This window comes from Cryptomeria japonica, chromosome 3 (genome assembly GCF_030272615.1).
Source record: "Cryptomeria japonica chromosome 3, Sugi_1.0, whole genome shotgun sequence".
NCBI lineage: Eukaryota > Viridiplantae > Streptophyta > Pinopsida > Cupressales > Cupressaceae > Cryptomeria > Cryptomeria japonica.
Genome location: NC_081407.1, coordinates 560,442,022 through 560,462,447, shown reverse-complemented (window position 1 = coordinate 560,462,447; position 20,426 = coordinate 560,442,022). Strand labels below are relative to the sequence as shown.

General features: G+C 37.1%; 1 protein-coding gene across 2 annotated transcripts in view; it reads right to left on the bottom strand.

The window, feature by feature from the left end:
- Positions 1-20,426, bottom strand: part of LOC131029908 (uncharacterized) — a 296,098-nt gene that overhangs the window by 60,012 nt on the left and 215,660 nt on the right. For both annotated transcript variants that reach the window (XM_057960581.2, XM_057960583.2), the window contains 9 exons: positions 15,570-15,656; positions 15,221-15,449; positions 14,751-14,794; positions 14,288-14,632; positions 14,129-14,181; positions 13,956-14,004; positions 7,287-7,345; positions 7,014-7,153; positions 6,687-6,895 (listed from right to left, as the gene is read on the bottom strand). In XM_057960581.2, the coding sequence (XP_057816564.2) occupies positions 6,687-6,895; positions 7,014-7,153; positions 7,287-7,345; positions 13,956-14,004; positions 14,129-14,181; positions 14,288-14,632; positions 14,751-14,794; positions 15,221-15,449; positions 15,570-15,656 (1,215 nt within the window). The remainder of the gene's footprint in view (positions 1-6,686; positions 6,896-7,013; positions 7,154-7,286; positions 7,346-13,955; positions 14,005-14,128; positions 14,182-14,287; positions 14,633-14,750; positions 14,795-15,220; positions 15,450-15,569; positions 15,657-20,426) is intronic.

The window sequence follows — 20,426 nt, the reverse complement described above, 5'->3', positions numbered from 1 at the left end:
GAATAGGAAAAAAATTTAAAAATATATTGTTAAACAAGGCTGATTTTATTTTTATTTTTATTTTGTGAAATGCAGTGTCAATTTCACAATGAGCTCCCAAGACATGAGTGAAGATGACATGGAAATCCATTCTCATAGTGAGAATGATTCAGAATATGAACCTGAAAAATGAGGGGGGTGACCATGGGGCTGATCCTGGAGCCCAATCTAGTTCTATGGCAAGTGCACCAGCTAGTACAGGTTGCCCTTCAGAGTTGTTGGCACCATATGCTAGGGGTCATTTTGATCCTAAGTCTCCTCTAAAACAGTTTGCTTCACAAATATCAGTACAAGGCACTGCATCACATTCAAGTGGGGGAACAAGGAAGTGGAAGTGCAATATTTGTGACAGAGAATGGTTTGGTAGCATTAGCAGGGTGAATGCACACTTTCTGTTTTGGAGAGGAAAAGGCATGAAACATTGTAAGTTTTTGGAGGAACCCAAAAATATACAGTACAGAATTGAGTTTAACAGGCTTTGGGGGGTTCCAGATGACACAAATATTTCAATGCCTACTACTTTGTCTGCTAGGGCATCACTTCACGACAACCAGAATGTGTCAGTGCCACATACTTTTCATGCTTCGCAGGCGGGAGGAATGATGTTTGGATCTCCATCTACTTCCACTTCTACTGCTGCCAGGGTTGGGAAACGTAGGTTGCATACACCACAGAGCAACCCCATTGCTGATATGTTTAATGTGCAGCTGAGAGATGAGATAGATGAATCCATTGGCAATTTCTTCTTTGCCAATGGCATTCCATTTCATGTTACATGGTCTCCTTATTATAGGAAGATGATGGATATGGTGGCCAAGGGAGGACCATCTTATGTGCCACCAGGGGAGACGAAAATGAGGCCTCGATCTTGGATAAAAGCTATTCCAAGATCAATATTTTGATGGAGAAGATGAAGGCATGTTGGGCGGCATCGGGGTGCAGCATAGTTATGGATGGGTGGACGAACATTAGCCATCGTCCACTCATCAACGTCATGGTCACATGTGCAGAGGGCCCATACTTCCTTAGAGCAGTTGATTGTACAGGGCATCGTAAAGATGCTGATTTCCAATTTCAGGTCCTCAGGGAGGCTATTGAGGAGGTTGGGCCACAAAATGTGGTCCAAGTAGTGACAGATGCAGCCTATGTGTGTAGAGCAGCAGGGAGACTCGTTGAGGCAGCGTATAGACACATTTGGTGGACCCCATGTTGTGTGCATGCCATGAACAATGCACTCAAGGACATGGGGAAGATTGATTGGATTAGAGGAGTGGTCACCGATGCGAGAGATGTGCAGATGTTTATCTGCAACCACCACACTTCACATGCACTCTTCAGGACCTTCGCGAAGAAGGAGTTCTTGAAACCAGTTGAGACTAGATATGCATCCTATTTCATTCTCTTGGAGAGAATGATTGAGTTGCAAGAGGCATTGCAACTCATGGTTATGACTAATGAGTGGAATAGGTGGGCTGAGGCCAAGACAGAGCAGGGGAGAAGGGTGAAGGAGATAGTGAAGAGTGATGTGTTTTGGACTGATGCGAAATACATTGTTTCCATCATTTCTCCAGTATTCCAGGTGATCAGATATGGGGATGGGGATGCACCTAACCTTGGAGAGGTGTATGAGTGCATTGACTCTATGCTTGACCAGATGAGGGCTGCTGTGCGAGTGAAGGACCCCTCTCTAGCATTCTACAATGAGCAAATCCGGCCTATCATTCAGAGTAGATGGGACAAGTTGAACACTCCTTTGCATATGGCTGCCTTTGCCTTGAATCCTAAGTGGTACAAGGCTAGGCCAAGTAGAATGACACCGATTGAGGATGATGAGGTGAAGGCGGGTTTCTTTAGGTGCATAGAGAAGATGTTTGATTCCAGAGATGCTGGTACAATGCGCACTGAGTGGGGAAGATTTGCCACTCTTAGAGGTTATTCAGATGTGGCAAAGATGGATATAGACACTATGGCACAGGAGGACCCACTTTTGTGGTGGACTTGTCATGGCCCGAAATCTTTGACCACCACTCTAGCCATCCGTCTGCTATCCCAGGTTTCCAGTTCTTCAGCTGCTGAGAGGAACTGGTCTACATATAGCTTCATCCACTCTCTTAAGAGGAACAGACTTACCTCTAAGAGAGCAGAGAAGCTTGTGGCTATACACAGTGCTTTGCGTCTCATAGACCGCAAGACACTCGTGTACAAGGAGAGTCCAACGGCAGGATGGGATGTAGAGCCAGAGGAGCCTTCACAGATTGATGGGGATGATCCTACCACTTCAGATACAGGGCTAGTTGGTGTGAGCTTGAGGGACCTTGATGATTTCGCAGAGTCCAGCAGTTCCAGTGAGGAGGAGTTCGCAGATGATTAGAGGCCTCCATTAGCTACATTTTGAGTTTTGTCATTTTGTCTTTGACTCTAGTCTCTTTTGTAATGCTATTGCTACACGTATTTGTATTTGGCTACTCATTGTAATGATGAATTATGTAATCATCTTTATTATTATAGACTTTGCAATGGCATCAGATATTCGTATTTTCGTTTTCCTTTTTCGATATTCATATGATAGAAATGAGAAATCTCCAATTTGACAATTTCATTTGTCAAATTTTATTTAGCATTTAGCAATTAGTATTACTAATCTAAGTAATCTACTAATCTTGGTATTTCCTATAGTTTCATTTGAAATCTAATTCTTATACTGTTATATTGTTATACATCTTTTCAAAACTAGTTTTTCAAGTACTATATGTATATATATGAGCACCACCACCCCGCCACCCCCCCACCGCCGTCCCCCCGCCGTCCCCAAATTTAGGCCCTTGGTCCCCCCGTCCCGGAAACGCGTCCCCCCCCGTCCCCTCGTCCCCCCGTCCCCTCGTCCCCCCGTCCCCAACGCCCGTGGAACACTGATTTTTACAATCTTTCCATCCATCAGAAACGATGGTCAAACCTGTTTCCGGCCATGTATCTTTGATGACTTTCAACTGTGACTCTACGGATGCTTTCTCCTTTGCCAATAAGGTGGTTCTCACCTTTTCATACCCTGGACAAACATAATCAGAAGGTGTGTTGCAAAGGGTATGTACCATGTCCTGAAAGTAAGGTGATCTAACAAGGTTGAAAGGAATCCCATTGCCATAAAGGCAACGTCCAATGCTCTGATCTGCAATCTCTCTCATTTCATTTTTGAAGGCAATATCCAATGGGCCTCTTTTCCGTGAAACCACAACATTTTGATTCTCTAGTGGAGCAACTAGTGATTTTGGCATGAAAGAATGTGAACCGACTGGTCTTGTGGAGCCAATACTACTAGAAGGCCTCGTAGTCTTCAACCTTGACTGGACAAGAGGATGATCAGTCTTTGCTTTGCCACTTCTCCTATCAGCTTCCTCTTGTTCTTTAATATATTCCAAAACTAGAGCTTTTGACAGCCCCTTGCCATCTGATCCCTTACAAAATTTTATTCCACGCCCGGGGATGAAACAAAGGTGGCCTTTCACTCGATAGTATGAGCTGGTATACTCAGTGCCACAATGGTTACACTTCCAAACAAAACCCCCACCACCAGACACTTGCTTGATCATTGTTGTATAATGCCAAAAGGGTGAATCTTGATCAATTTTAAAGGGGTTATTTTCAGTTCGGGCATGGGCAATTGAACTAGAGCTTGCACTTGGACTTCCAGTTTCAGCCATTATGTATGATTATATGAATAATGCATCTAAAATAAAAAGAGAAAACACAACATTATTGAAAAAAATTGATAAAATTTCGGCATTATAACCCCATACTATGCATACAAAGTGTAAGAAAATATACAAGACTTATTTTTTAAAAATTAAAAAAACTTCAAAAAAATTTAAAAATTTGAAAAAAACTTGAAAAAATTCTTGAAAACTTGTAAAAAATTCAGATTCACTCACCTTTGATGGCTAAATCTTCCTTCTCAAGTGATTCCTACGCCTTTTATGCATGTCTCACATCTTCATAGTCTCCACCTTCGAAGAATAATGCAAAAACTAAGAAACCTGGCTATAGAGAAAAAATCTTCAAAAATGTAAATAGAATGAGTTGAATGAATGTTTTGATGCATGAAATGCATCATAAAGGGGCAAATTAGGGTTTTATTATTAAAAAACTATTTTAAAAAGTCTTTTTTTATTGTTTTTTTGACCTGTGGGCCCCGTTTTTGGGAACCCACGGGCCTGGGTTCACGCGGGTCCTCCTGGGTTCCACCTGGGAAGGACCCAGGTTGAACCCAGGCCGAACCAGGACCGGGCACGAACTAGGACCTGGACCCAGGCCAAAAAGGGAAGAACCGGTAACTTAGCATATTCATTAAATATTACATATAATTTATATTCTTATTTATAGAGTAATTATAAGGCAAAAAATAATGTTAATAAGACAGAGATGAAGTATGATAAAACATTAATAAACAATGATTTAAATTAGGGAGTAAACAATAGTTGCAGACCAGATCTGACGCATGTCAAATCTGTCTGCCTTTGCATCAAATACATATATTAATACGTGAATTAAAAGACAGCAATCTATTATTCTAAATAAACACATACAACAGATATATTAATACCTCCAAGTGGCAATCAATAATCAGCGAAGGAAAGGTAATCGATTTGGCCCCCACCCTAGAACACAAGTTAGTGAATATACAGCAGATTATCTGAATATCGATAAAGGTTAATAAGTAAAGGCAACAATCTCACATTATCCCCAAGACGATTTGTCTAAAACTATTATTAAACCTTAATAAGGTGCCATCTCACCTAACTAAAGCAATTTATGTGTGAAAAGGCAAAGGACAGATGTTGAAAGGACATGACTCCAGGAAAGTCATGACTCTCCAATTGCTGGCTGAGATATATATACCACGTATTGGCCAGTCCAGGGGGGCATCACGTAATCTGCATCTTGCACTTATCTTATCCAATCGGACAATCGCATCAAAGGGAAGCCAGTTCAATTTCCAAAGAACCAAGAAGAAGACCAATTGAATCAGATTTAAAACAACTTCAGCAATCAATTAAAGGAGGACAACAATCCAGACCGAGAGAAGGCCATATCTATTCAAGCTGCAAGTATGAACCAAGGTCTGACCCATACAGATCATGCCCAGATTTATGAAATCAAATTGATAAAAGCGTTGTAAATCATTTGTGTGGGCAAATTCCAGGGCAAACCAAGTAACTTCCTAGTAGGGGACATTACAAGTGGTATCAGAGCATGTTCCTGCCAGCCTAAGGGAATTAGTTAATGCAATTAAGTCAGCGAACCTTAAGGGCTCTAGAAAGAGAAAAAAAGAAAGCCCCAATAGCCATGAAACATGAGTTCAGAACCTTCATGGAGCAAACTACCCAGACCTTACAAAACATAACAGCAACCATAGGTAATCTCAGGCCAAACCAAAGGAATGAGAGGGAAGGATCTCCAAATCAATCAGAAAGTGATGGTAGGACTACCCGGGAGTCTACCCATAGAACAAATATACCCCCTTTCCTAATTAGGGAGCAGCCATCCAGAGATGGTGAAGAAACCCATATCCCTGGTATAAGGGAACTTGTTGTAGAATATGCAAGATTAGACCATAAAATTAAAAGAACTATCCCCTTCTCAGAAATTTGTGAAGCCGACTCAAGGAGAAACTATAGGAAAAGGAAGGCACAACCTGACAAAGAAATACAAAACAAGGTAGGGAAAATAACCATTCCCAACTTCGATGTATCTGGGAAAATCTCAGCTCATTCATGGACTAAAAAATTAGAGACTTACCTCACCCTTTGTCCCATGATAGAGAGGGTTGATATCACATTTGCTATATTGCACTTAGAAGAAACAACACATGAATGGTGGCATCATGACCTAGTTGCACAAGACCATAAAAATGTTAAGACCTATGATGCCTTCACGGAAAAACTCATTGAGAGGTTTGATCACACCCACCCCAAAAAACATTTTAAGGAGCTTAAAAGGATAAGAGAGAAAGGAACTCTTGAGGAATATATCTCGGAATTCCAAAGGTTAGCCGTTATGGTCCCCGAGATATCCGAAGATAGGCTCATCTACCTATTTGTGGAAGGATTATCAGACACCACTCGCGGATTAGCAAGCACCTTGGATCCTACTACACTACCAAAAGCGATTCTTAAGACCACAAGGCTTGACTCTGCCCAAACAAAGGAAAGAAGTCACCATAAGAGAGTACCACCAAAAGATAGTCATTTTATTGAGGAGGATGAACACAAGAAAACATATCTTTATTATAATGATAGGGAAGAATTAAAAAGGAAAGGCCTTTGCTTTGATTGCAAGAAGGAATGGAGAAAGGGACACATTTGTAAGCAAGATGAAACCAGCAAGGAAAAGGTGTGCTACAAATGCCAAAACAAATGGAGACATGGGCACATTTATAATCCGCAGAACCTTAAGCAAAAAGACTTGTATAATTTAATGTTAAAATACAAATTATTTAAGAGCAGCCATCCAGAGATGGTGAAGAAACCCATATGTGTGTGTGTGTGTATAATTTAATGTTAAAATACAAACTGCCTTATTTAAGTCAAAATTAATGAGATGAGACTGTTAGCATGCTGTCTTTCTTCTACAATATGCTTGATAGGGAGTACCTCTGGTCTCTCATCCGTTCCAAGAGATTTTAGCACCCCAAATACAGATAATAATAATTGGTCAAAGTTCATTTCGGAACTCATGGAAGATATCTTTTCAAGGTCTCCAATCGGCATATCAGAAGCTGGGCTAGTTTTCCCATATTCATCAGAAGACTGCTCTTGAAATTTTGGACTTAGTTGTGCACCAATGCCACTTACCCTCCGCCCTAAAATACCAATGATGAACCAAATACTTGTAAAACAAGATGACCATAAATCAAATAAAAACAAATTGTATATCAAATATACATATAGCATATAATTAAAATATTTACAAGGCAATACCTATTTCCTGGATCTCCGGGTGCTCATAATTCACGCCCCTTGCAAAAAAGTCTGATGTTGTCCACAGTAGTGCTATTGCAGTCAAGCTTATATTGATATCCATCCTTTGTGCACCATATGCTCCAGCCACATCTATACATCTGATGAACAATATTTTAATGAAAACTATGAAAACCTATGTCTCAATTTCAAACCCTTCTCAATATCAAAATACTATAAAACAATTCCTGATTATAATCCCAGAAAAAAATGAATATTGGATTCATCTCTTACATGTCAAGACAATGTGCAGGGACTGCAAGAAGCCCATCATTCATGATGACACGAACACACTGAAATGACAAAATTGACAGCGTCAGTTTCGATTAAATGTTAAATAGCCTCACTGAAAAGTGCCATTCTAAAGAAAAACAAATTGTCTATAAAAAAGGATTACTATAGATTCAGAAATCATCTGCACATTCAGAACATGCATAGTGATTTTCTTCATGGCCTAAAAAAGATAAAGAGTTCAATCAAATATTCAGATAAATAAATACTATTAACACAAATTTATTGAGTTTCATAACCATCTTACTTACAACTGACCAATTATGCGCAGCAAAACTAATGAACTCTAAAGAAAAAAATGCATTTTTTTAAAATTAGTTTGTAAATTTTCAGTAATCATGGGTAAAGAGTTTCCTTATCCCAGCAATGAGTTTATCATCACCTTGTTTAGATACGAGAAAAACAATTGAATACTAACAGACATTACTGGTTTTAATTAAAATAGCCTACATGTAGTGAAGAGTCTTTCTAGCAATTGACAATGTAGGGCCAACAACAATGCTGCTTACATGATGCTTAGAAAATAAAATGTACTCCACGGCCCAAGAATATAACAACATTTACCACTATAGACAAAAAAGATTAACTCAAGAAGCCCATTAATCAGGTTGTATGCCAGATGAATCATTCATCAAAATGGAGCAAGCATTAAAAATTTTAAACTATAGAAGACATGAGCAAGGAAGTATGTGTATTGCAAAACAAGTGGTCTGGAATGTAAAACAAGGAAGCATTTTCAATTGATGTATAGCTTTGATTGGTGAGGGTATGTAAGTGCTAAACAACAATAAAAGAAGAAAAGTCATGCAGTATTGCATCTAAGAATTACCATCAACAATACTAAACATCTGCATGCCTAACTGATTGGTTAATTTTCAGTGTTCCATGGCTGTTGGGGACGGGGGGATGCAGGGATAGGTTTCGGGGACAGGGGGACATAGTGATAGGTTTCAGGGACGGGGGCACAAGGGGCCTAAGTTTGGGGATGACGACGGGGGGGGTGGTGCTATGAAAAACTATTTATGAAAAGATGTATAAGAATTATATTTCAAATGAAACTTTGGCAAATTAGTAAAATAGCAAAATTGCAAATACTAAATAAAATTTGACAAATGAAATTGTCATATTGGAGATTTCTATTATATTGAAAATATGATTTATGATCATGATTCATCATTGGCTTATTACTTGCTTAGAATTATAGCTTGATGGAGGTTTGGGGGCAACACCACAACGAGGTTGAGGGTATCACCCCTGGCAAGGGTCTGGGTAAGAGAGAGAGAGAGAGAGAAGTAGAGATAAGTCTAGATCTTGGGAGAAAAAGAAGAGAGTGAGATAGAGATCTGAAACCACTCAAACATCCTACCAATATATACATGAAATATTAACTTAAAGTATAAGTCACATTTCAAAAGACTTATACTTAAATGTTATATTTCATGTATATATCCTAAGTCACCGCGTTTGAATTCGAATTCGAGTTCGGCAACCATAAAATTCGGATGAAGTTCGGCAAAGGCAAAAAGTTCGGAAAAAAATTCAGCATTAAATTCGCCTATATAAATTTAAATTTTTTAAATATATAAAAAATAAATTCATTAAATTATCAATAACTTCAAATTTTAAATAGATTCAAAATACTATTATAAAATAAAGTAAATTTTAAATGAAATCATCAAATTTATTATTTATTAAAATTACATAATATTATTAAATTTAAAATTAATATAAATATTTTACAAGGTTAATTAAATTATTAAAAATAAATCTATATGATAAATTTATAATACATTATAGTAAATTTAAAAAATTACTCTTCATATTTCGTAATTTATAAAACATTATCTTTATATACTACTAAATTAAAAATACATTATTTAATTATAATAATTTTAATACATTCTTTATACATTAAATGGTCGAAGTGGCTGAATAGGGGGCTCACCACGACTATTGTATATCGAGCCTTTAATCATTAATGCCAATAAACTCCTCTTCGAAAGTCTTTTCTGCAACGGATCGATGGCGTGAGCAATTTTAATCAAATCAATGGTTCCAATGTAGCTGAAGGAGAATACGCTTATTCATTCCGCTCGAGATTCATGCCTATTCCTCCTGAATGTGAATGTGTATCAAACGGCACAATTTATTTCAGTTTAAAAGCCCTAGTTTTGCTCCGTACGAATTATGGGCCGAATTTGAACGAATTTTTAATGTTTTATTGAAATTCGCCAAATTTCAAATTTCATGTGTGAAACTCAGCAAATGTGGTGACTTATATATCTGATGAAGATAATGAGACTGGCTTGAAGATAAGGATGCCATTTTCACAAATTTTCCATAATTTTTGCTTAGGGTTCGACTTTCTAAGTTGGGGCTATGGGAGACTCCTAGGCGTCCCCAAGACGGCCAGGATACTCCTAGGAGTCCCTGAGACGTCCCCAATGTCTCCAAACATCCCAATGGCGGTGGTAGGATGGCTGGGGACGTCCTATCCCCGTCCCCCCATCTCGGAAACGTGGGGTTTGGGGAGGGGAGGGGGATGCATCCCTATGTTTCACTGTTAATTTTTATTATGCCTCACAATTAGTCCCAACAACTAAGAAGCTTCTTGTTGTGACCTATTTCACACATCGCCCCATTGCAAATGGGGACCCCCTGTTGTTTACTTTTTAGGGTTTTGTCTTAGCTCTGCAAGTTTCACAAGTCTCCATTTTCGAGAATTTAGAGTTAGAATTTTTGAGAATCACAATGAGTCAAATGGAGGAATCATGCTTAGAATTGTGTTTGAGCGTTGCCAAAGTGCTTAGAAGGTCTGAAGGACAAAGATCGCAATTGCTTCGAGTCAAATCTGACAACTTTCTATTTTTAGGAACTTTGCTTTTTTCGCTTTTTTCCTAAATTTAGAAAGTTTTGTTTTTAGCACTTTGGGCCCAATCTGGAAAGCAACTTTTTTTGGCTTACTTTTTGCATTATTTGCTTTTTTGCTTTTTTTGCGTTTTTTGAAAGTGAGATTAGGGTTTTATTCCTTAGGCCATATCATCAGTGCCCATGTTCTCGGAATCAAAAAATTATGTCTCCAAGTACAAAAAGAAGGGTTAAAACCCTAATTAGGTTTCTATGATGAAAGATAAAATATGGACATGGCAGGTCCAGATGGCAACATGGCTGACCAAACATAGGAGATGCCCAATGGAAGATGAAGTCTACCCAACAATAGCTAAAGGGCATGGCACACAATAACAGCAAAGTCCGACTAGATACACGGCCAGACAACCTTCAAAGTCTGCCTAGATACACGGCCAGACAACCTTCAAAGTCCACCATGCCTAAAAGGATACCAAGTCCGCTTTGGCTAGACTCACATCAAGTACGCCCTTGGACTATCTCAACCTTCTTGAAGTCCGCCCTATGAAAGTTCAAACTCCGCCTTGTCTAAGCATACTCCAAGTCCGCCTAGCAGCTAGTAAAGATGGCAAACACTTGGAAAAGCAAAGATTAAAGTAAGGATGGCGTGAAAGCTTCTAAGTCCGCCCATGCACAAATAAATTTGGCAAACAAGTAGCAAACTCCTACCTACAGTTAAAAAGGATGGCAAGAGTTAATTAAACTTCGACCTTAGGTTAAGTCAGCTAAGCGTAAGGAGATAAAAGATTAAAGCATAAAAGCATGGTCAAAGACAAACTCTACCCTCCTAAATCAAATGAAAAGAATGGTGAATGGAAAGCAAAGATTAAAGTAAGGATGGCATGAGAGCTTCGAAGTCCACCCATGCACAAATAAAGTTGGCAAACAAGTAGCAAACTCCTACCTATAGTTAAAAAGGATGGCAAGAGTTAATTAAACTTCGACCTTAGGTTAAGTAAGCTAAGCGTAAGGAGATAAAAGATTAAAGCATAAAAGCATGGTCAAAGACAAACTCTACCCTCCTAAATCAAATGAAAAGAATGGCGAATGGAAAGCAAATGAAAAGATTAAAGCATAAAAGCAAGTGAAAAGAATGGTGAATGGAAAGCAAACTCTACCCTCCTATATCAAATGGCTAGCCATGCTTCAAGTTCGCCAAAAGAAAAATAAAATTGGCAAAGGAAAACATAACGTGAAGTCCGCCAAAGCACATGGAGGAATGGCAAATGGAAGTTAAAGTCCACCCAAGAAGTTTGGAATGGCAAACACCAAGCAAAGTCCACCCAAGGTAAAACATGAAGACGGCTTGATAGAGATAAAGTCTGCTAGGCACTAAAAGGAATGGCAAAATAACTTTCAAGCCCGCCCAAGCCTAAGGAACACATCCAAAAGATGGTGAAGTTCGCACAAGAGGGTTTTGGTAGGATAAAAGAAAAGGAAACAAAGTTTGCCAATCTAGACACTAGCCAAGTTCGCTTATGGCATTCGGCTTAGACATCAAGATGATAAAGTTTGCCAAGAAAGATAAGACATTAGACACTAGCCAAGTTCGCCTAGGCATAATGGAATATGTGAAGATGCCTAAACAAGATGAAAAATTCGCCCATGATTTGAAGATTAGACATAAAAATCACCAACTTGCCATGGCAAAGAGAGAAAAAATAGCTAGAGGAAAAACAAATTTGACAAAGAAACACATGAAATCAAGGGTCAATCAAACGAACGGCTTGGAAAAATTAAACTTAACACAAAATATTTTTAAATTTTTCCAACACTTGGGGGAAAATATTTTCAACACTAAGCATTATTTTCAAAAATTCAGGAAAAAATCAATTTGAGAAAAAGATCTAGAAGATTCTTTGGCTAAGAAAGAATCCTTGAGAGGAAAATTAAACTTTCTATTTTGGAAAGATTTAAAACATCAGAACATAAAAAAAACACTTAAAGCTCCTAAAATCGAACCTCTCAAGCTCAGATACCGTTTCTTTGGGAAAATGACCAGGTCCAGGTCCTGGTTCTTGCTCGGTTCTCGTCTGAGCCTGGTTCGACCTGGGTTCCACCCGGGTCCTGCCCAGGCGGTTGGGTTCCCTGTGGGTCCTCCATGGCAAGACCCACAGGGAACCCAGCCGCCTGGGTAGGACCCGGGTGGAACCCAGGTCGAACCCAAGCCGAACCCAGGCAGACCTGGGTGAACCCAAGCCTGTGGGTTCCCAAAAACAAGGCCCATGGGTCATAAAACAAAAAAAAAAAAGCAAATAAAAAACAGTTTTTTTAATGGTTTTTTAACATGTAACATGGTTTTTTAACTTGAATCAATTGAAACTTGAAACTTGAATATTATCTTTTTTGCAAATTATGAATATGTTATTACATTTATGATATATGAATATCAAAATATTTATCGGCATTGGCAATTATGGATTTATGATTTATGATTTATCTGTTATCATTTATGTATCATTGTATGGGAAAGTTACATTGTATGTTTGAACTGTGAACATATATAATTTTGATGTTTCAACATATATATAATATATGACATATATATATATATATATATATATAGGTTATAGATGAGGCAACTTTTGCATATGACACAGCTCATGACACTATGATGTGAATTGAACTCGTTTTCTGATCTATAAATGAAGAGAATGCTACTGATGATCTTTCTAAATTCAGTTTTTGCATCTTTGTTATGATTATTTGATAATTACATGTGTTTTCTACTATGTTTTGCATAAAATGTATGTTTTTTGAAGGAAGTTAAGTCTTTTTTAAATGCCAAGCTTTTGCTGAGCCACTGAGTCCTAGTAAAATTTAGGTCTGTCGAGTTTTTGCTTAGTTCAAATTTTTGAACCGTGATTTCCCTAACCGGGTTGCATCACACATGAAAGTATGCACATTCTCTTGGGCTAATCTGCCAAGTCTGAGGCATTTCTATTCTGCCAAAATTCACCCACAAATTGCACCAATCATCCCTTGACAATGGACCACAAGAACCATAGTGGGAAACTTGAAACTCATGCAGAACCAGAAAAAATTTTGTCAAATAAGTCTACTAGTTTGCATTTTCTAAACATTCAAAACAACCAAAAATATTAACAGAATGACAATTGAGCATAACCAGACAAGTGAAGCCAACTAACATAAACTTTATGAGCTCTTAACTGGTGTTTCTCTTTCTGACATTACCCAATCCAAAAAATTGTCAGCTTTATCCTTGTCCTACTCAGAACGTTTCTCAAATATAAAAAATTTATGCAGCAAATTGATTTGATTATGACTTTATCATTTTAAATTTATCAAAGACTTATTAATAGTTTCAGCACTACCCAATAGCAGCATTACATGAGTTCTGTAACTACTAACTTTTGCAATAAAATCTTTCAAAAAGCCAATAGCCAAATTCTGAAGGACATTCACTGAACAACTTAAACCAACAAAACCAACAGCACAATATGATAAACAATGTTCCATTCAATGTTGTTTATAATGTTCCTTAGAAGTGTGTTAAAGCAAACAGTTGCTGGTACTTGACTAAGCTCCACAAAAAGCATGTATTTATTGGACCCCAAACGACAAAATGATATCATTGTAGAAAGCAATTAATGAACTTTCCACAATTTGCAACATATGTAAGTCAAAATAAGAAAACTACCCATAGAGGAAACAAGGTAATCTAAATGATCTCAACCATTGTACCTGAAATCCCAACGGTATAAGGTCCTTCTCTGATGCATTTACAACTGACCTGCAATAAGTTTCAGCAAAATTTAAAAATCTTATTTCAAGAAAATTCAAATAAAAGATTTCCTTCACGTATTGACAATAGAAAGGAGAAATAAATATTAGCATCAACACTATCATAAAAATACCTTAACATATTCAAAATGCTTGGCCAACTATGGTATAGTTTGTCACCATGCCTCTGATATAAACAAAGCAGTTAAAGAAACACCAAAAATAGATTCTTTCATAGCCAAAACCTTGAAAAACATACACTCATAGATATAATTAAAAGCACAAGAATTCACCTCTAGAACATGTAATAAAATTTTCAGTGCACCAGCACGAACTTCAGCATTTTGAATATCACTGTACAATGATTTTAGAGGTAGAATAACAATACATTCGAATGTTTTGAGCTCTGAATGTAATTCATGTGCAACAGTCCCAAATTTAGAGTCCTTTGTTGTGTTGGTAACTTCTGAATTTAACTCATGTTGCTCATATTTTGTTTCACTTTGAACTTGAGAGTGTATGGGAGAAACTAGCAGAGATTCTTTCTGAAACTTTGCACATCCTAAAACAGCACAAATAGAGCGATCTATTGCATCAAGTGCCACATTTCTTACTTGTGAAGTCCCATGTTCTGCCAGCTGCAAAAATCCAATGGAATTTTAAATTTGTGTAATTTGAAAATCCTGCAGAAAAAAATGAAGTTGAGGAAGATTTGAAGGAAAGATGAAAAAGATGAATCTAGAAAAATAGCCTCACCTCAATAAAATGAGCAATAACCTGTTCCCAAAGAAGCTCAACTCCTGATTATCATGAAAGTTGTACGATAAGCACAGTTAGCCTAAACAAACTAAGGCTTTCAATATTTTACAGTTGCAATAATATTAATGAAGCACAGAATATTCTTCAAAGCATAAAAAATAATAAATGCAAGCCAGAACTTAATACAGTGAACAAAAGGTCCAACCCATTGATTCCTTGTTTCTTGCTAACATTATCTAGTTGCTGTAGTATGCAAAACATCAAGCAATGTCTAATTAATGTAATATATTTCCAGTGACTACTATTTTGCAGAGTGTGAAGGAAAAACAAATAAAGCATTTCAGATTGCTTTTAATTTTTAAAATGCAAGGTAAATTGATTTTGATTTTTTTCAAGGCAAGCATTATGTGCAAATGCAATTAATCAATATGATTAAGAAATTAACAATACAGTTTAGGAAAGCATACTATGCAGATTGTTCACAAGCACAGCTATCATCCTTTCCACAGAAAAAATCTTATTTGCTGTTTGCGGTATTGTTGCGGCCACTGAGGTTCCTAGAGGACTTGTGTTGACAGCTGCAGTCTGACCCAGACCACTGGTTGCTCCAGTCAAGGACTCATTGGACAACTGGCACAGTGCTGCTAGAAGAGATCTTACAGCTGACGTGCTCATTAAACCTGAACTCTCAAATAGCTTTGTAAACAGAAAACAAGATATTAACTATGTATTTCAGAAAAATTATGTGATGTTGGTACATGCACAAAAGGCCTATAAAGAAAAGCATCAAACAAATTGTTCAGCAAGAGAACTTACTTGAGAATTAAGAGAAGATAAGATGTTAAAGTCACTATATTGGCTACTTGTGTCTCTTGTGAGCCTTGGAACAGCAGAAGAAATTTCCTGATTCCAAAAATTGGATCAGCTCTACAACCAAGCAATTTGAACTCACATTAAATTTTAAATCACTTAAAAGAACTGTACAAATTTTTAAAATATCACTACTTTTTCATTCCATGAACATAAATCTTTCATCAAAGCATTCATCAAAGGTTTATGCAAACCATTCACGTGAAGTTCACCAAAATGTAGAGGAGGGGATTTGCTACCCTCAAAGTGATGAAAACTCAAGGAGCAAACCTTCTTTCACTACCTCACTTAACTGGCGTTTTCGTGAGCCAGGAAGATACAAGCAACTAACTATGCAAACCTATGAACGGAAATTACTGAATAGAAGCATATATAATAATAAAACTATTTTAACCACTAAATCCGAAAGGGCAGGTCACAGAGACCCTCTGATGACCTCTACTTGCTCTCTGTTTGAGGACGCACGTGCAGGTCGTGGACACACTACAATACTTATAGTTTGAAAAAACTATAAGTATTGTTCATAGTCCTATTTATTGCATCATTGCACTCACTAGGATACCATGCATGGCATGTCTGACTTTTCTTGATCACTTCAGTTCGCATAACAACAGCTCTCTCACTCAAAAGGAGACTTAAAGGAATTTAATTAGATTAGCGAAACATGGGATATAAAAATGAAATTAAGTTGCTTAATTTACAAGCAAATTAAATCACATCAATGAAGTTCTCTTGCAGGATCTTCATCTAGAGGTTATAGAAAGCATTCAGAAGTTTGATTCATCAGGACATTCTTATTTGTATTAACATGACGAGACCTTACCATCCTTATCATGTTAGTTGGGTAAGACAATAGCCCAGAGATAGATCATTGTGAAATAGTAAAAATAATTTTTAAGATATATCCAAGATACCATGGAAATGGTATAATTAGGTATGGTGCCTTGATCAATTCTCCACTAATCCTAAGAAAAGGTATAATTGCTCAATATGAATCTCTGGTAGCCAGTTTTCATAATTACATTGCATGCATTGGCATGTTCAATTTTGTTCAGATACCAAGTATAAGTCCATCTAATATATCTTTTGCAGCAATATTTCCATTTCAATTTGTTCAGTTCAGGCCTTCAACAGTATAGCATCTATTTTCACCTCTATTGATAAGATGCATACACCAGAAAACAGAGAATTTCTTCTCTTATTTTTTTCTGTTACAAAAATATGAAACAATTAGGATTCTTTGAAAATCAACCAGATCCCAAGTCTTACTTATTGTACATAAACCTTTTATTTTGCATTGTTAGTTGAGACAAGTTCAAAGCTACCTACCAGTTGATGCTTTTAGTTTTCTGAATTTTCTCACTGACTTTGATGACAAAAAGACCTGGTTTCAGATTTCAGTCATCCAGGTTTGCTCTGTTGTGTTTTCCCCAGGATTGATTAAATTTCCTAAGTTGCTTTCACTTCTTGTCAATCCTCCTCCTCCTGTGTGTGACTTTGTTTAAATCCAGATGCCATGCTTTTATAATGCCCGTTGAACAAAATATTGTGTCCAGGTATTTTAATGAACCTGAGCTACGTACATTTACCCAAGGTTTGCTCTAGTGACACATCATATTCAATCTAGCCTTTGTATCCAGGTTAGACCTTTATTGCATCTTCATTTTCATGGTTTAGCCTTAGATTTCCTGTGTTTTCAACTTTTCACATTTATCTTAGTTTATATTTTGTTTCTAAATCTTCCAACCAGATCCAGCTCATATTGGAAGGCAGCTATGGTATTTTTTTGCCTTTTTGCCTCCAATCCCGCTATGGACCTTATCTTGGTTTAAATATGATGTGTTTATGTATTGGAGTCCAGTGCTTTATTTTATTACTTGGGTTCTCTCACAGACTTATCTGGATGTAATCAATTTATAGGTCAGATTTATTTGGAATCAGATCCAAGTGTATATCAGAGTAAGTTCTGATTTGTTTCCACTTTTCCACCTCTAAAGTCCTTCCAGACCCAATCTAGGTTTTAATCTAATTTTCTGCTGTTTAGAATCTGTGATGTAACTTGCCTTAGCAATTTAAAGTCTGGACATATCGAAAGATTTAAGCCATGTTTAATTTCAAGTCAGATGAGTCTAAAGTAAGTTTTTTATTTCTTTTGCTTTTCCACCTCCAATGTAACTTCAGATCTAATCAAGGTTCTAAAAGGATTTAGTTTTATATCACATCCGGGGTTGCATCAGAATTGTCTAGGTTAATTTCAACATCTTTTGCCTCTGATTACTTTTCAGACCAGATCCCTCTTTATGATATGATTGAATCTTTTACCATGTCCAATTTACTTTGGGTTTATCCCTTTTGGCCCCAGCTGATAAAGTAGCACATTTAGATGAATATCAGATCCCAACTCTTTTAGTTTTCATTATTTGCTCTCTGATTTCTAAATAGACCCAATAATTTAAATTAGTTATTGATTCATGCAATTAATAGCAATGCAAAAGCTCATCTAGAGAAAACCTGATTTCAATCTTGTGCTTATAACTAGAACAAAAAGATGAAAAAATTTATATTGGTTTATAACTTTATATCATGTTGCAGAAAAGCCCCAAAGATTTATCGTGCATAGTATGAGTAATTGTAGATTGCATCAAAAAGTAAAAATTAAAACACTAACATCACCATTCCTAAATGGTTAGTATCCATTATCCAATCCACCACCCAAGGTGGTGAGAGAGATTTTACCAAATTTATGATTGTTGTTGATATTTTGCTAAGGGAGATGGGAAATATTGAGACTTTCCCAGCTGAGAATTGTAGGTCACATATTGAAATAAATTTGGGTACCGCACTAGTGCTTGAAACATACAAATTCCTAAGGGAGAATGACAATGAATCTGACAATAATTGAGAGCTTTGAAACAATACTACATGAATACCCATGCCCCTAGGAGTAAACGAAAGCAACCATTAACTGCCTCAATGCCTCCCAACACAATTTTCACACTTCTTGATCCAAAAGCAATTAAAATTGTCATTCCACCAAAAGGACCAACACTATCACCTCAAATGGTTTCACTTCTTGAGAACTAAATAATGGGAGATAATGAAGTTGAAGACCTCAAAAAGGCAAAGACAGGTATCCCAAGTATTAATTCCCTAAGCTCATGGGAATTGGAAAATGGGTTTGCAGAATATCAAAGGATCTTATTTAAATGGCTGCAGAACACTACAAGATGGTTTCCCAGGGTATAATCCTGTTCTTGTTGATCATCAAAAAATTTTGAAGACTGACTTTACCACCAAGTAGGAAACAATTGCATAGCCCCACATGCCTGTAAACAATCAAGTAACTCTTTGGAATTTGACAATGCTTTGCTTATTCCTAGTCTCAAGAAAAAATTTCTTTCAATTTTAGTAATTGAGGATAAGGGCTTTGCAATTGAACTCAAGGATCATCAAGTTCTTATCAAAGCAAAGGGATCTAGACCAATCACAACACAGATTATAGGGGCTAGAGAAGTAAACCTTTATAGGTTACAGGGTGTACCAGTTGCAACTTTAGTTTATAATAGTGATAATTTGTGCTTGTTATGATACAAGAGGATGGGGCATCTATATCATGCAGCATTACCTATTCTATGAGAGATTGTCACAAGACTACAAAAGTTCAGCAATGAACAACAAGGAGTTTGTAGAGGATGCGCACTTGGCAATCATACCAAGGCTACTTTCCCAAGCAACAAGCATAGGATCATGTATTATGTTTCCTGCATTGATGATTTCTCTTGCAAGACATGTATCTATTTCTTAAAGACCAAGGATGAGCTTTTTAGCATTTTTCAAGACTGAACGCTCTAATTGAGAACCAAACAAGGTAAAAGACCAAGGTTTTGAAATCAGACAATGGGTGAGAGTATACTTCCAAAATATTTGAAGGTTTCTGAGACAAAGCAAGAATAAAGGGGACTTGACAGTTCTGTACAACCCACAATAGAATAGGTGGCAATAGGGAAGAATTGATCAATCATTGGGGATGCTAATACCATGATTCATGACATGGACTTGCTGATGTGTCTTTGGGCAGAAGCATGCCTTACAGCAATCTACATCAAAAACAAGTGTCGTTAGTATTTTGAAGGACAACACACAACAGGAGGCATTTAGTGGTGTAAAGCTAGAGGTAACTCATTCTGCATCTTTGGTTGTCCAATTTATTTTCATATACCTATAAAGAAGGGACAAATGTTGGAACCTTCCAACAAAAGGGTCCAAAAAATCTCAATAATTCATTCCAGGTTCCAATAACTGAAGATGAAAAGAGGAAGCTCCGAAGGTTGGATCTCCAAAGATTGCAATTGCTTCCAATTCAAGACAAGACCCTTCAAGTGAGAAGAGAGAAAATTCAGCCCCTTCTTTTGTAAGGAGACCTTGATGGTTTGAATAAACATTGAGAGATTCATGTTGGTGTAAATAATTATTCATCATGGATATTATTACACTTTACTTAAGTTAACTTAGGATGATGCATCTCATCGTAGTTTGGATATGAGACACTTAAAGAAGTGTGCACATAGGGATGTAGCTTGTAGGAGAAATTCCACCTTTTATGGTCTTATCTTGCTATTACACTCCACATTCGGTGGGTCATCCACCTCTTGTGGAATATCATATTATTTCTCCTACCTACCCCTACTTTTTTTTGCCTACCCTTGTTTCTCATTGACCCAAATGTCATGATTGTGTGCTCACATATACATATAGCCTTGCCTATATAAGCAGGCCCATATTCATTGTATTGGTTATCCAGTT